Source organism: Podarcis pityusensis (genome assembly GCF_964106645.2).
Source record: "Podarcis pityusensis genome assembly, chromosome: 12".
Taxonomy (NCBI): Eukaryota; Metazoa; Chordata; class Lepidosauria; order Squamata; family Lacertidae; genus Podarcis; species Podarcis pityusensis.
Window position 1 is genome coordinate 11,009,451 of NC_138037.1, and position 13,295 is coordinate 11,022,745.

General features: G+C 44.7%; 1 protein-coding gene across 1 annotated transcript in view; it reads right to left on the bottom strand.

Moving 5' to 3' along the window:
* The window catches only part of PRKAG2 (protein kinase AMP-activated non-catalytic subunit gamma 2), a 208,106-nt gene that overhangs the window by 53,271 nt on the left and 141,540 nt on the right, over nt 1-13,295 (bottom strand). Inside the window, exon 4 of the mRNA XM_080974338.1 lies at nt 12,175-12,390. Within this exon, the coding sequence (XP_080830464.1) occupies nt 12,175-12,390 (216 nt within the window). The remainder of the gene's footprint in view (nt 1-12,174; nt 12,391-13,295) is intronic.

The window sequence follows — 13,295 nt, forward strand, 5'->3', positions numbered from 1 at the left end:
GCCTAAAATTTAGCCACATTGGTATCAAGCAGACCTCTCTAGCGAGGGCATTCCAAAACAAACACCTCCATTCCAGGCCTTCTCTTTGGTCACTGTGAATCTCACCCTAGATCAAGGGTGGGTTACTTGCAACCCTAGGTCCACATAGAGCCATCTAACAAATTTCACACAGGTGGCAAAGTGGGAGGTGAGGGAGAAACTTCTGGTTCTGTGAGGACTAAGGATCAAAGACCATTTCCAAAAAGCATTACTAAACTAAAATTCCCATGAGTCCTTGGACAGAGCCCTGACAGTTCAGATATTATGTTAAATACCCACCCTTCACCCTAAGGTGCCACGTTGGTTAAAACAATTATATCCATCTGTGGTGCAGACAACCAAATTCATTCCGGAGGTCCGTTCTTAACCTGAAACTGTTCTTAACCTGAAGCACCACTTTAGCTAATGGGGCCTCCTGCTGCTGCACGATTTCTGTTCTCATCCTGAAGCAAAGTTCTTAACCCGAGATACTATTCCTGGGTTAGCGGAGTCTGTAACCTGAAGAGTATGTAACCCGAGATACCACTGTACTGTCATACTCCTCAAACCACGTATGCACATATCTCATTTTAAGGAAATGATCAGTGAAGCATCACTGGAGTGAAGTGGGATTAGGCAGAAGTAGCACTTGGCCAAAGGACACACATTCAGCCAGTCTGCTATAATTGACTAAAGGACTGGAGAGCAAGGCCACATTCCTAGTGCAAAACAATCAAAATTATCAACAGGTTGCTTTTATCTTTGCTCTCGGTTCCAATTGAAAACATGACAGTGATGAATCTGAAATAATAACTATTTTGAGTTCACATCAGTCATCCAACGCACAGGAAACATTTTCCAACCCACTGCCGAGACATTCTCCAATATTATTATGAGTCAGCTGCCCCAAAGCATCTCATTTCCCAGTGGCTAAACCTAGCCTGTTGCAGGTTTTTGCTTTTTGTTTTTAAATGCAGACTCTGTTTTTAAAGCAATCTTATGCCTCCTCCTCCTCTCCTCCTGGACTTCCCAATGGCTTAGCTGGTGTGGCACTGAGTATAGACAGAGAGCAGTCCCCATTGAGCAAGAGCAAGCAGCGAGAGCAAATATTACTGGACAACTTAGGGAAAGCCACCATTTCATTCCCAGTACATGACGACATCTGTGGAATAGGGTAATGCACACTTAAAAAAAATCCAGCAGCTTCATTCTCCATGTGTAGCTTAGTAACAGAACAATCACAACCATATCTACTTCAGAGTAAGTCATACTGAATTCAGTGGGGCTTACTATCAGGTAAGTGGGCTGAGGACTGCAGTCTAAAACACTAAGCTTTGAATTAGCAAGACCTCTGTCATAAACTCTTAAGGGCTGCTTCGACACTGAGCATTTTTACGTATGGAAGTCACACTCCCTTCAATCTAATTTACAGAGGCATCTATAGTGATAAAAGCATCCTCCTCCCATGTTTTCCCTGTTCAGCTTCTTTATTCCTCCAGAGTTCAGAAAAATCTGTACTCTTTACATGATGGAACAGCTATGCAATTTCCTCAGGTGTAGATGAACCATCACGCAGTTGTTCCAGCCTATACAGAGCAACAGCAGCCTGAAAAGACCGTACAGTGGTACCTCAAGTTAAGAACTTAATTTGTTCTGGAGGTGCATTCTTAACCTGAAACTGTTCTTAACCTGAAGCACCACTTTAGCTAATGGGGCCTCCCGCTACTGCCACACGATTTCTGTTCTCATCCTGAAGCAAAGTTCTTAACCCAAGGTACTATTTCTGGGTTAGCAGAGTCTGTAACCTGAAGCGTCTGTAACCCGAGGTACCACTGTACTGTAGTATGTTTGGAGGGCAGCAGTGGGGGAGAGAGTACTGTACCTTCTTTCCCTGCCCCTGCACGGTCTAAGTGATATCCCCCAATAAACATTTGGACTGGGGAAACGTGGGCTGATCACAACAGAATGCAATTTGGATTCCAGAAGTCTAGATGAGGTTGCTACTGCCCTTCCTGTTTAAAACAGAGGAGCAAAGACCAGGCATTGCCTGGAAACAGTCAGGTTGTGCATCCATAGCAGAAGAGGAATGACTGCTAGAAAGAACAGAGAGAGAAGAAACACTATGCTGCATCTGCAGCAGCACAACCGGGCGCCTTCATCTGCCCCAGCTGCAACAAAACATCTCTCGCCATATCAGTCTCTACAGCCACAGCAGGCGCTATAACCTTCCAACAGTTAGACTTCACCCCCAAAGGCAAACTCCTCCACTGTCTCCTGAGGCAGATGGATACCAACCATGCTAAAACATCCATGTCTGTAAGCACCCTAAATAACCTAGCCCATACTGGATCAGGCCAATGCCCCTCTAGCCCAGCATCCTGTTCTCATTTTGGCCAACCAGATGCCTGTGGGAAACCCACAAGCAAGATTCAAACACAAGATTCCAACTTGTGATTCCCAGCAACTCATATTTGGAGACCTACTTCCCCCAACCTCCCACGCCATGTCTCCTTTGGCCTTTAGATAAGCTGCTGTCCCTCAGCCCAGGCCTATATCTAGAGAGGCTACTGATCTACCATACAGGGTTGTTGTAAGAAGACCTGGGAAAGTCTACTTGAGTACTGCAAGCCAACCTCCCTAACAACGGAAGGAAAAATGGACCACTGTGCAGCTAGAGGAAGCATTCGGATCATTGCCACCCTGTCCCCCTTATCCCTTGTCTACTTAGTTACTGTGCCTGGTGAAAAATTTATGAAGCCCTAGTCATAAGATGTTTTCAGACAGACGTACTTAACTGCCAGCCCTTCCTTCACTAACTGCAGCAGCTTTCACACCAGCATTTATAATGTCAATGGAGAGTTCTATTTAAGCATTTATTGCTGGCGGTGGTCCACCGAGATCCATTAGAGTGTGGAGCAATCTCCCTCAGGGAAGTGGTGGGTAGCCGAGGGCCTCTGAAACCAGACTGGGCAAAATGCTATTTTTAAGGAATCGATGGCAAGACAGACACTGGCCACTGCCCAAGGAGAAGAGCTTGCAGCTGCTCCTAAATCCCCTTTTGTGATCTGTTTACTGGGGCGTAAACATATCATGGCTGAGTCACAGAAACTTCTTGGCACAACTTGCTAAATCATGTTTGCCCACCTGAACACTGGAATGCTGGGGCTACAGTACAATGACAGCACACATTCTCCCTTTCCCTCAAGGCACCTAATTTCTTCTCAAATAGTGCCAGATTCAGGCTAGAGGTACTTTCCTTTCCTGCTGCAGTCTCCATGTGCAACTCTGGGATATGCAGAGGTGGTGGAGAGAGGAGTTTTTTTGGGGGAGAGGGTTGTACCTAGTACTAGTGTGCATGACCTCTTTCAGACAACACTATTTTCTGTTATTAGAAAGATGTGAGGCATCTTTCCGAATGCATGGTGACTGGGAGTTAATTGTCATTTTAATTCTTTTAAGCAGTGAAGAGTTTGCTTGTTTACCTTGCTTCTCCCAAACCCTGTGCCATATTTGCAGATTGTCCAGTCTTGGGACTCTGATTTAGTCTGCAGCCTTGGAGGCCCATTGGATGGATGCACAAGCAGGACTTTAGACACCAGGGGCAAATATGACTTGCCTAGAGTCAGCCTTTCTTCAGTGATATGGCCACACACAATATGTCTGAAATCACAAAGTGTTTTTTGTGCAAGTCATTTCCAGGTGAAGCTTGAAAAGCTTAGGAACGTATGTAATAAATGCATATCAAAGGAAAGCAGGCAATTCACCACTAGGGTCCAGGAGCTGCCATGCAATCGAAGACCCAAAAGCTCTCTTACATTTTGTGTTCATCTTTTTACGTGAGAAAAGGAACGGGCAGTTGCTAGAAAAGCAGAGTCACAGCAAAAAGGTTGAGGGAAATGGAAGGATGGAGTCAGGCAAGAGAGGAAGAGACAAGGAGAGGGAAAAAGGAACTATTTCTGAAGGCACAGAAAATGCAAAGGGGAAAAAAAACTATCATCACCCTCTGTATTAAAACCCCCACACAACCCTATCTGGAGCTCTATCAAATCTTAGGTGAAATGATCGGTAGAATGAAGACTTTGTTTCCCAATGCACGCACAAGAAACTTTGTTGGGCTGATAGAAGGGGGATGGATGGGAATGTAAGGTCATCTTACACATCAGCTTTCTGACTTTATGGCTGCAGCCAGGACACACTTCCAGGTACAGCTTTTTTCCAGGGCTGGGGGAGCTCTCTCATGTGCACATGACAAATGGCTATTAAAGCAGGTGATTACTACAACAGGGCCTTTTGGGTGGTGGCACTACAACTATGAAGGGCCCTCTGCAGGGAGATGTGAATGGCTCCCTCTCTTCCCATTTTTAGACAGGCGATGCTGTGCTGTTTTAGTAGGCTTTATGCAGTTCCACGTTTAGTTAGCGCTGCTTTTAGTTGTGCTGAATTTCCCGAAAAATCATACGGCATTGTTAGCTCTGCGTGCCATTTTGCAAGTCTGGCTGCACTGCTGGGTACCTGCCAAGACCTACACCCCGCAGGAGGTCCAATTCCATCCCCTGGATCCTTGTGGCTCTGCTGTTCCTCCACTTGGCTATTGCTGCCTGCTCATCTGCTCTCTTTGACCAGATAAATAAAGGACTTAAAAAAAAAACCCTCAACCACCTTTAATTAAAGTGTTCCAGGGAGATGTACAATAATATTTACAAGAAAAAGCCCCTTGAGCTGGGCATCCTTTTTAAAATGGCAGATCTGTGCAAACCAGCCACACCATAAAGCTGCAGAGAAAGGAATGAAGAGTACAGTCTCCCTCTCCCTCCCCCCCCCACACCAGGCAAAAAATAAAACAAAAACAGAAGCAAAGGAAACTTGCCTCCCCCATTACCTTTACAACCTCTCTGCATTCCACTCGCACTTGGTAATCTGACACTAAGGAAGAGTTTAAGTCACCATCCTCCAGCTACTGTTTGAAGGTCAGGCGGTTCAAATAACAAGAAGTCAAAGTACAAATTGTTGTCTTATAGATGTTACTGTGTGTGTGAAGTTGTATGTCTTCCCACTAAACACAGCTGGCCTAACCTTTCGTTGAAGGAATCCAGCTAAACTTAGACTCTTTATCTGGAAAAAGTGCTTTGGACTCCCTACTAGGGACAGATACATAAACAAACACACACTTTTCCATAAAATTAAGCAGCTGCTACTTTGCAACCGGGGATGCAGGTGGTGCTGTGGGTTAAACTGCAGAGCCTAGGACTTGCCGATCAGAAGGTCGGCGGTTCGAATACCTGCGACGGGGTGAGCTCCCGTCGCTCCGTCCCAGCTCCTGCCAACCTAGCAGTTCGAAAGCACATCAAAGTGCACGTAGATAAATAGGTACCGCTCCAGCGGGAAGGTAAACAGTGTTTCCGTGTGCTGCTCTGGTTCGCCAGAAGCGGCTTAGTCATGCTGGCTACATGACCCGGAAGCTGTACGCCGGCTCCCTCGGCCAATAAAGCAAGATGAGTGCCGCAACCCCAGAGTCGGTCACGACTGGACCTAATGGTCAGGGGTCCCTTTACCTCTACTTTACTTTGCAACCAGGAGGTTTGCAAGACAGCATTAAAATTTCCTTAAGGCAGGGCAAGTCTCTCACCAGGTTCTGCCTTAGTCATTCTGCCCAAGCTTTATCTACTCCAGACGTGCCAGACAACAGATCAGCATTAGGGAAGGAGTAGGCAGGGGCAGCCAGAGCTACTATGTCACTTTAAAGTTAGAAACCTCTGGTTTGCAACCCTTACCCCAATTGCAAGGATGCCTGTACCAGCTCAGATTTAACAAGCAACTCTGTCTGCCAGGTTGTTGTATTAAATATATATACAGTATATATTGGCTCTGTTCCTGTGCCTTTAACAACAGCCTGACATACAAAAATTCTGCAAGTAAACCTGCTCCCAGCACTCAGCTTCCACCTGCTTCATTTCTGCTGTTAAAGGCACAGAAACGTAGAATGATAGTGGGAAAGAACCCCAAGGGTCATCTAGTCCAACCCCCTGCAATGCAGGAACCTCAGCTAAAGCATCCAATGCAAATGGCCATCCAATCTCTGCTTAGAAACCTCCAAGGAAGGAAAGTCTACCTCCTCTCATGAGAGTCTGTTCCACCGCTGAACAGCTCTTACCGTCAGAAAGTTTTTCCGATTGTTTAGTCGGAATCTCCTTTCTTGCAACTTTAAGCCACTGGTTCGAGTCCTACCCTCCAGAGCAGGAGAAAACAAGCATGCTTCCTCCTCCATGTGACAGCCCTTAAGATATCTGAAGATACAGTGGTACCTCGGGTTAAGTACTTAATTCGTTCCGGAGGTCCGTACTCAACCTGAAACTGTTCTTAACCTGAAGCACCACTTTAGCTAATGGGGCCTCCTGCTGCCACCGTGTCGCTGGAGCACGATTTCTGTTCTCATCCTGAAGCAAAGTTCTTAACCTGAGGTAATATTTCTGGGTTAGCGGAGTCTGTAACCTGAAGCGTGTGTAACCTGAAGCGTATGTAACCCGAGGTACCACTGTACAAAGAGACAGAAGCATTTCAGTTTCTTTGGAACTACAGGCAACGACCATTTTACACGGGGCTTACATTCCAAGGCACCGTGGGTTTAAGTGAAATCACGTATATTGGGGACGCCCATAGAAAAAGCCCGTGAACACCCTCTGTAAACCCCAGAAAAACCCTTTAAAAAACCAGCCGCACTTACCAGATGCCAAACTCCACCACAGTTGTTCCCTCCAAACCTCCTTTCTCAAACTCCAACTCTCCACAGGCCTCAATGGTTGGTGCAAGGGCTTTTGCGATTGTACTTGCAAAAGCTCATGGGATTGCTAGGTGCTGTTTTCACACCGTTTTTGCCCTTTCCACACTTTTTAAGGGCCACTGTTGCCCTTTTCCCGGTCACTTCCGGGTTCGTGGCAACGCGCATGTGCATGACCACACACAAATTGAATGTGTGTAAAATGGTCATTGCCTGTACTTATAGCAATGGGAAATCAAGAATGAAAATTAGAAAGCATAAAGTATGCCCAGCCAGTGAAGGGTGGTGAAATCTCAGCTGGGGGGGGGGGTGTCAAACAAATTAAATTTGCCTTTCTGGGCTGTGACCAGGGGTTCACCTTTTACCTTTACATCATCTGATGCTGAGGTAGCTTCTGCTTCCAGTGTCCCCCCCATTTCTGAAATCTTTCTCTTTTCCTATCAACAGATATAGGGAGCTAATGTCAGGTAAACAATATAAGCCACAGCTGCTAAGCATTTTGCTTTATGGGTGGATTTAAAGGCAGAGGAGGAAATCTTCAGGTTGCAACCTGAGCATGTAGAGAGCAGACGTGTTATTCCCTGTCAGAGGAACTGAAGTCCTAACACAGAAAGGCTGCAAAGGATATGCGATGCAAGGCTTATAAATCATGGTTTCTCTGCCACTGTCAGACTTGCTGGCTATCTTATGCAGCCACGCTCCAGAAAATAGGAAGAGTTATTGAGCCAATGAAAGATGTGATAAGTACAGTACACAGTCAGGGGCAAGCTATCCATCTCACAGTCATCTCAGTTTCCTGTGTCTAAGCCACCTTTTTTTAAAAAAACAAAATTAATTTTGTTCTGGTGGATGGTCTCAGATGTAAATATGGATGCTAAAAGAATACAACCAAGGATCCTGTTTCCATACCATGATGGTTTTCTCACACAAGCTCCCAGCAAACTTTCCTGCTGCTGTAAAGAAAGTTTGGGGGTCAAATGGGATATTGTTCACAGGAAAATTATTCCTGCACCTGTACCTTTAACAGCAGTCACATGCAGATAAATTTAGCAGGTGAATGTTTTTACCCACCATTTATCTCCATCGTGGGAAAAGGTTTCTGTGCATTAGGCTGCCATCAGAAGCACAGAAGCAGGGCAGTTAAAAGGGAGGGGGGAATGTTGGTGATCCTAGAGGTTAAGAGATAATACTATTTCAATCTTCAGAGTCTCTTGCATGAAATATAAGTATTAGCAGATGCATCAATATTGCTGAAATATCCGAGGACCCACTGGCTCTCAAAGACACATCTTCTAAGTCAAGCATTTCCCTGAACCTGAGCTTTCTGATCTAATTGTTTTAATTGTTCTTTTAACTGTTTTAATTGTTATGTTTCTTCACAGGCTTGTTTTATTGTATATATTAAATACAGATGTTTTTATGTTTCGATGGAATTGCTTTATTCTGTATTTCAATTATGTGTGGATATTGAATACTTGATTTTATACTTGTAAACTGCATTGAAACTATTTTGGTATGCAAGCATTATATAACTAAATACACAGTGCCGACATTAATCAAAAGCAAAGGGTTATGTCGCAATCGTCAGATTTGAATAATGACATATTAAAAGTAGTTTCAGAAAAGCGGACTCACAGGAGATGAGCGGTATGCAAAAGCAGAATGTAGGACTGGAGACTATTTAGTGCAAAACAACTGTTGCGAGTTGGAGTAAACAGTAAACCAAGTAATTAAGGTTAGAACAAGATTGTGGAGTAGAAATTTAGATGTAAAGGAGAAAAATATGGAACCAGCATGAGATTTTTAGGAAGAGATCATGGTGATAGGAAGCACCTGCCATTCCTATGGTTGGGAATATACTGTTGTACGCCACCCCAATCTCAGCACAATGTGAGATTCCAGGCACTTGCCCAGGGTTTGTGTTTCCTTCAGAATAAGGGATAGCGGAAACTGTAGTGTCTTTATAATATATGGTTTATTTACACACATATATACAGCCCAAGAGGATATTGTTTCTCTAATAGCCACAGCCTTGGGTTTGAACAGAAATCGAGCATGCCTCCATCTCTCTGGCTTCTGCTTGCTTTTTTCCAGCTTCCAGCTCACATCATTCCCATGTCTCTGATCTCAACTCTGCCTCTGTCCTTCTAGCTTCCCACGAATTGAAGGAGGGGGCCCCACCCATTTGCCATCCTGCACAGAGCCCCTTTATTTGTTCCCCTTAATGGCCCATCACCCAGGCTATCACCTCACCAGGAAGCTACCCTGGGTATTAAAAATTAGAATGGGGTCCAGACATTAGGCTCACCCCTTCCCAAACTCATAACAATACTAACTGACCCCAGATATAGGGAGATGGCAAAACCAAATGATAGAAAATATTTTGGGTAATAGGAATGGCATAAGTAGGAAATAGCAATTGGGAAGTCTTGCTGTGGAGAAGGATCTTCTCACCCTAGACTAGGTGTGCACAGGAGATAAAAAATGGCACACAGCTTTCAAGCTCCATATGGGTTACTTAGTGCTTGGGGGTGGAAGGGTTTCTTGCAAAGGATGCTGAATTTGGTAGACCTTAATCTGATCCACCCAAGCACTTCTTATGCTCTTAAGAAAGAACACATACATATTTAGGATCACTTAGCACAGATTAGTTATGCCTCAGCTACCTTAACTACTTTTTTTGGTACGTTTAATGCACCTTGGTGGAAAATTCTAGCTTTACAAAAAGTAGACTACAGAAGATTGGTCAGCCCATCTCTTACCTTGAAAGATAACACCCCCTGCTATTGTCTCCCCATCTCTTTCTCCCCAAGTTATAGTACTTAGGTGTCCTATTTTGTGTTATTGGCATGCCCTGGGACAAATGCTGACGTAACACCTTAAGACAGGAGGGAGACCTCCGAGTATTCATATTATATTGCTGTTCTGATCCAAGGCAGGTTTGGTCATTGTGACTAAGATTATGGGGTTTTTTAAAACTTAGCTGCTTTGTACTTGTTGAGGAAAGACTGGGTATAAATTAACACAGGGCTAGAAAGTCAAAAAGGGGACATGGGTGGCGCTGCGGGTTGAACCACAGAACCGATCAGAAGGTCGGCGGTTTGAATCCCCGCGATGGGGTAAGCTCCCGTTGCTCAGTCCCTGCTCCTGCCAACCAAGCAGTTCAAAAGCACGCCAAAGGGCAAGTAGATAAATAGGTACCGCTCTGGCAGGAAGGTAAACGCCGTTTCCGTGCGCTGCTCTGGTTCGCCAGAAGCGGCTTAGTCATGCTGGCCACATGACCCGGAAGCTGTATGCCGGCTCCTTCGGCCAATAAAGCGGGATGAGCGCCGCAACCCTAGAGTCGGCCACGACTGGACCTAATGGTCAGGGGTCCCTTTACCTTTAGAAAGGTCTGACATAAGGTTTGCACATGGCCAGAGGTGGAGGTTGATCACATCTGGAAAAACTTTCTGGCAGCAAGAACTGTTTGACAGTGGAACTGTCTCCCTCAGGAGGTTGTGGACTCTCCTTCCATTTATGTTTCTAAGCAGAGATTGGATGGCCATCTGTCAAGGATGCTTTAGCTGAGGTTCCTGCATTGCAGGGGGTTGGACTAGAGTTGTAGAGTCCAACTCTACAATTCTCTGTTGTTATCTAAAATAAATCCTCCATGTTTGATTGCCATATTGTGATCATATTGTGTGGACCGTACTTAGATCAGCAACTCATGTCAAAGGTGAATGGTTTGAAGAACTCACGTTCACTCAGAAAGGCTGATGGAAGAATAACCTATCAACTGACTCACCAAGCTATATTTCATACATCCAATCCCCAAATGAGTAATTTCTTCCTCCTATGAAAGTTGCCAGTTGACTTTCACACTCAGAGGCTCCGCAGTGGCCATTCAAGAGTGTTTCCCCACCAAAGTCAACCACTATTTCATACTGGCATGTAAGCAAAGTATACAGTGACCTGATGTGATTGATGTTAGAATGAGCTGAGGTCAAAGTATTAGTTTAGTCATCAGCGGCTTCTTGCCAGCCACATCCAACTGCACGTCTCACAGCAACACATATCAGCTACCTTTGCTCTAGTTCCCATTAGTCATCTCTTTACGTAAATTCTGTAAATCTACAGGTGCTTAATACAGCTGTCAGACTGCAAGCTAGATCGATGCCAACCCTTTAAATTCCCAAGTTAAGTGGGAGATTCTGCAACCCATTTTACCTCTGGCCCTTACACACACACACACACACACACACACACACTCACACTCACTCCACTGTAGCAGATGGAAGGTTTGGCTGTCTTCACATTTTTCCCTGAAAAATGCAGGCTTTAAATGTTTGTTACTTCTAAGCTTCAGCAAAAGTGTATTGGCTAAGGGTGATGTTTTACATCTGAATTTAGAATTTTATAAAGTAAAACAGTGTATTGCCTACCCCTGAGAAAAGAGCTTATGTCTATTGATACTATAAACAAGACTGATGGGTGTTCACAGCTAGAATCCTATACAGGATTAAGCAGAATAAGCAGGTCTGAGGAAGGAACCCAAGTAATCAGAATAGCTTTATCTTACAATACAACAGAAAACTGCATCCTACAAATTAAACACTGTATCCTATTGAAGACAATGGTGCCAATAATTAGTTGCTATTTGTAATGGCTGATGGCTAAGTACTCAGTGTGCAAGTTAACATTTAGGCACACCTTCTGAAAGCTCCCAAGCAAACCTGCAGAGATTTGCAGTCTAAAAGCCTTTGCTAAGAATCGAGAAGCCATTGGTTCAAACCTCACCTCTGCCTTGGACTCATTAGGAGACCTTAGATAAGGCATCAGCCTCCGTCCTCACCCCAACTGAAATACAGTGATAACTGTAAGACTTAAGTACCTTGCAGAATTAATAATAATAATAATAATAATAATAATAATAATAATAATTTATTATTTATAGCCCACCCCTCTGGCTGGGTTTCCCCAACCACTCTGGGCGGCTTCCAACAGGACACTAAAATACAATAACCTATTAAACATTAAAAGCTTCCCTAAAGAGGGCTGCCTTCAGATGTCTTCTAGAAATTTGGTAGTTATTTTTCTCTTTGACATCCGGTGGGAGGGCGTTCCACAGGGCGGGTGCCACTACCGAGAAGGCCCTCTGCCTGGTTCCCTGTAACTTGGCTTCTCGCAGCGAGGGAACCACCAGAAGGCCCTCAGTGCTGGACCTCAGTGTCTGGGCTGAATGATGGGGGTGGAGATGCTCCTTCAGGTATACTGGACCGATTATATCAAAAGGATTATAAGGATCCATGTTATGCACTTGGACACTTAGCAGCACCCTGTTAATCCTAAAATGCACACAGGACTTTGCTTTTCTTACAGAGAAATGAAATGGTTCATACTTACGGCTTTTGAGGTAGCGCACGGGGTGGAAGTGGGAGGTTTGGCCACACTTTGTCCAGGAGGAAGGCTCGGTCTCTGGCCTGTATCTGGGGGGGAAGAGGACGTGTGAATCCGTGTTTCTAGCCTCTCTGGTTCATGTTTGTAGGATTCAAGCGGAAACGTTGGCTGCTTGATCACTTGTGTCGGGGTCGAGGGAGAGGAGGAAAGACCAGAGGCTATAAACAAAACAAAAAAAGATGCAGATCATTAAATCTCAGTATACATATTGGGTGAGCAATGGCTTAAGCCATGCAAAGGCTTTAATCCAATATTTTCATCCCCCCACAACACTGCAACACTGAACAGAAATCTTGTCCTTCTATTTACAAAGTACGGGTCTTCCTCCCATTGCCATAAAATGCCTTTTTTAATCTATAAAGTAGCTGCTGTGAAGAGTGTGTTATCTCAAGCAAGCACAACCAGCCAGATGTGGCTGCAAAAGAGATACCATCCCATTCCTCGGTGCCACCAATGAAGAAAATTCATTGCTGACAGCCATGTAGAGCAATCTGTGAAGAAAACAGGGGTGAAAGCAAGAGTAGAGATGCTTGTGCCTTCCTGTTTTCTAGGGATTTCTCCTCCTCACATGTACACAGACACACCAGGGACTGTTCAAAGGGTGGGGGGGAACTAATGATATGCCAACTCCCTTGGATTGAATCACTACTGGCTCACATAAATCGAATACTTCAGGTGGGGAGATCACATTCTTTGAAAGCTCCAGGTGCCCAGCAATGTTTTGCTTTCTCACAGTCTCCTGGGAACAGTAGTGTGGTAGGGATGGAGTTTCAGAGCAAGGCAGCTCAGCTTAATGCACTCAGGTATTGCAAGGTCAGAAAATTTGTACTGCGAGCCTGCTATTTTTAAAAACACTAGAAAAAACAACAACCCCAAAACAAAAAGGCAGAGAGCAGTGCAGTAGAAAGCAGGGAAGTTCAGCTAAGCAAGGCAGTTCTTTTGTGGAAATGTATAAAGCTGATTGTAAGAGATGATACTGCTTAGCTTAGCCACTTTCAATGTCTGATGGAGCCAGATGGGAAAGGAAGGGCAGTTACAAATGCCCCAAGGGACTCCCACCCGC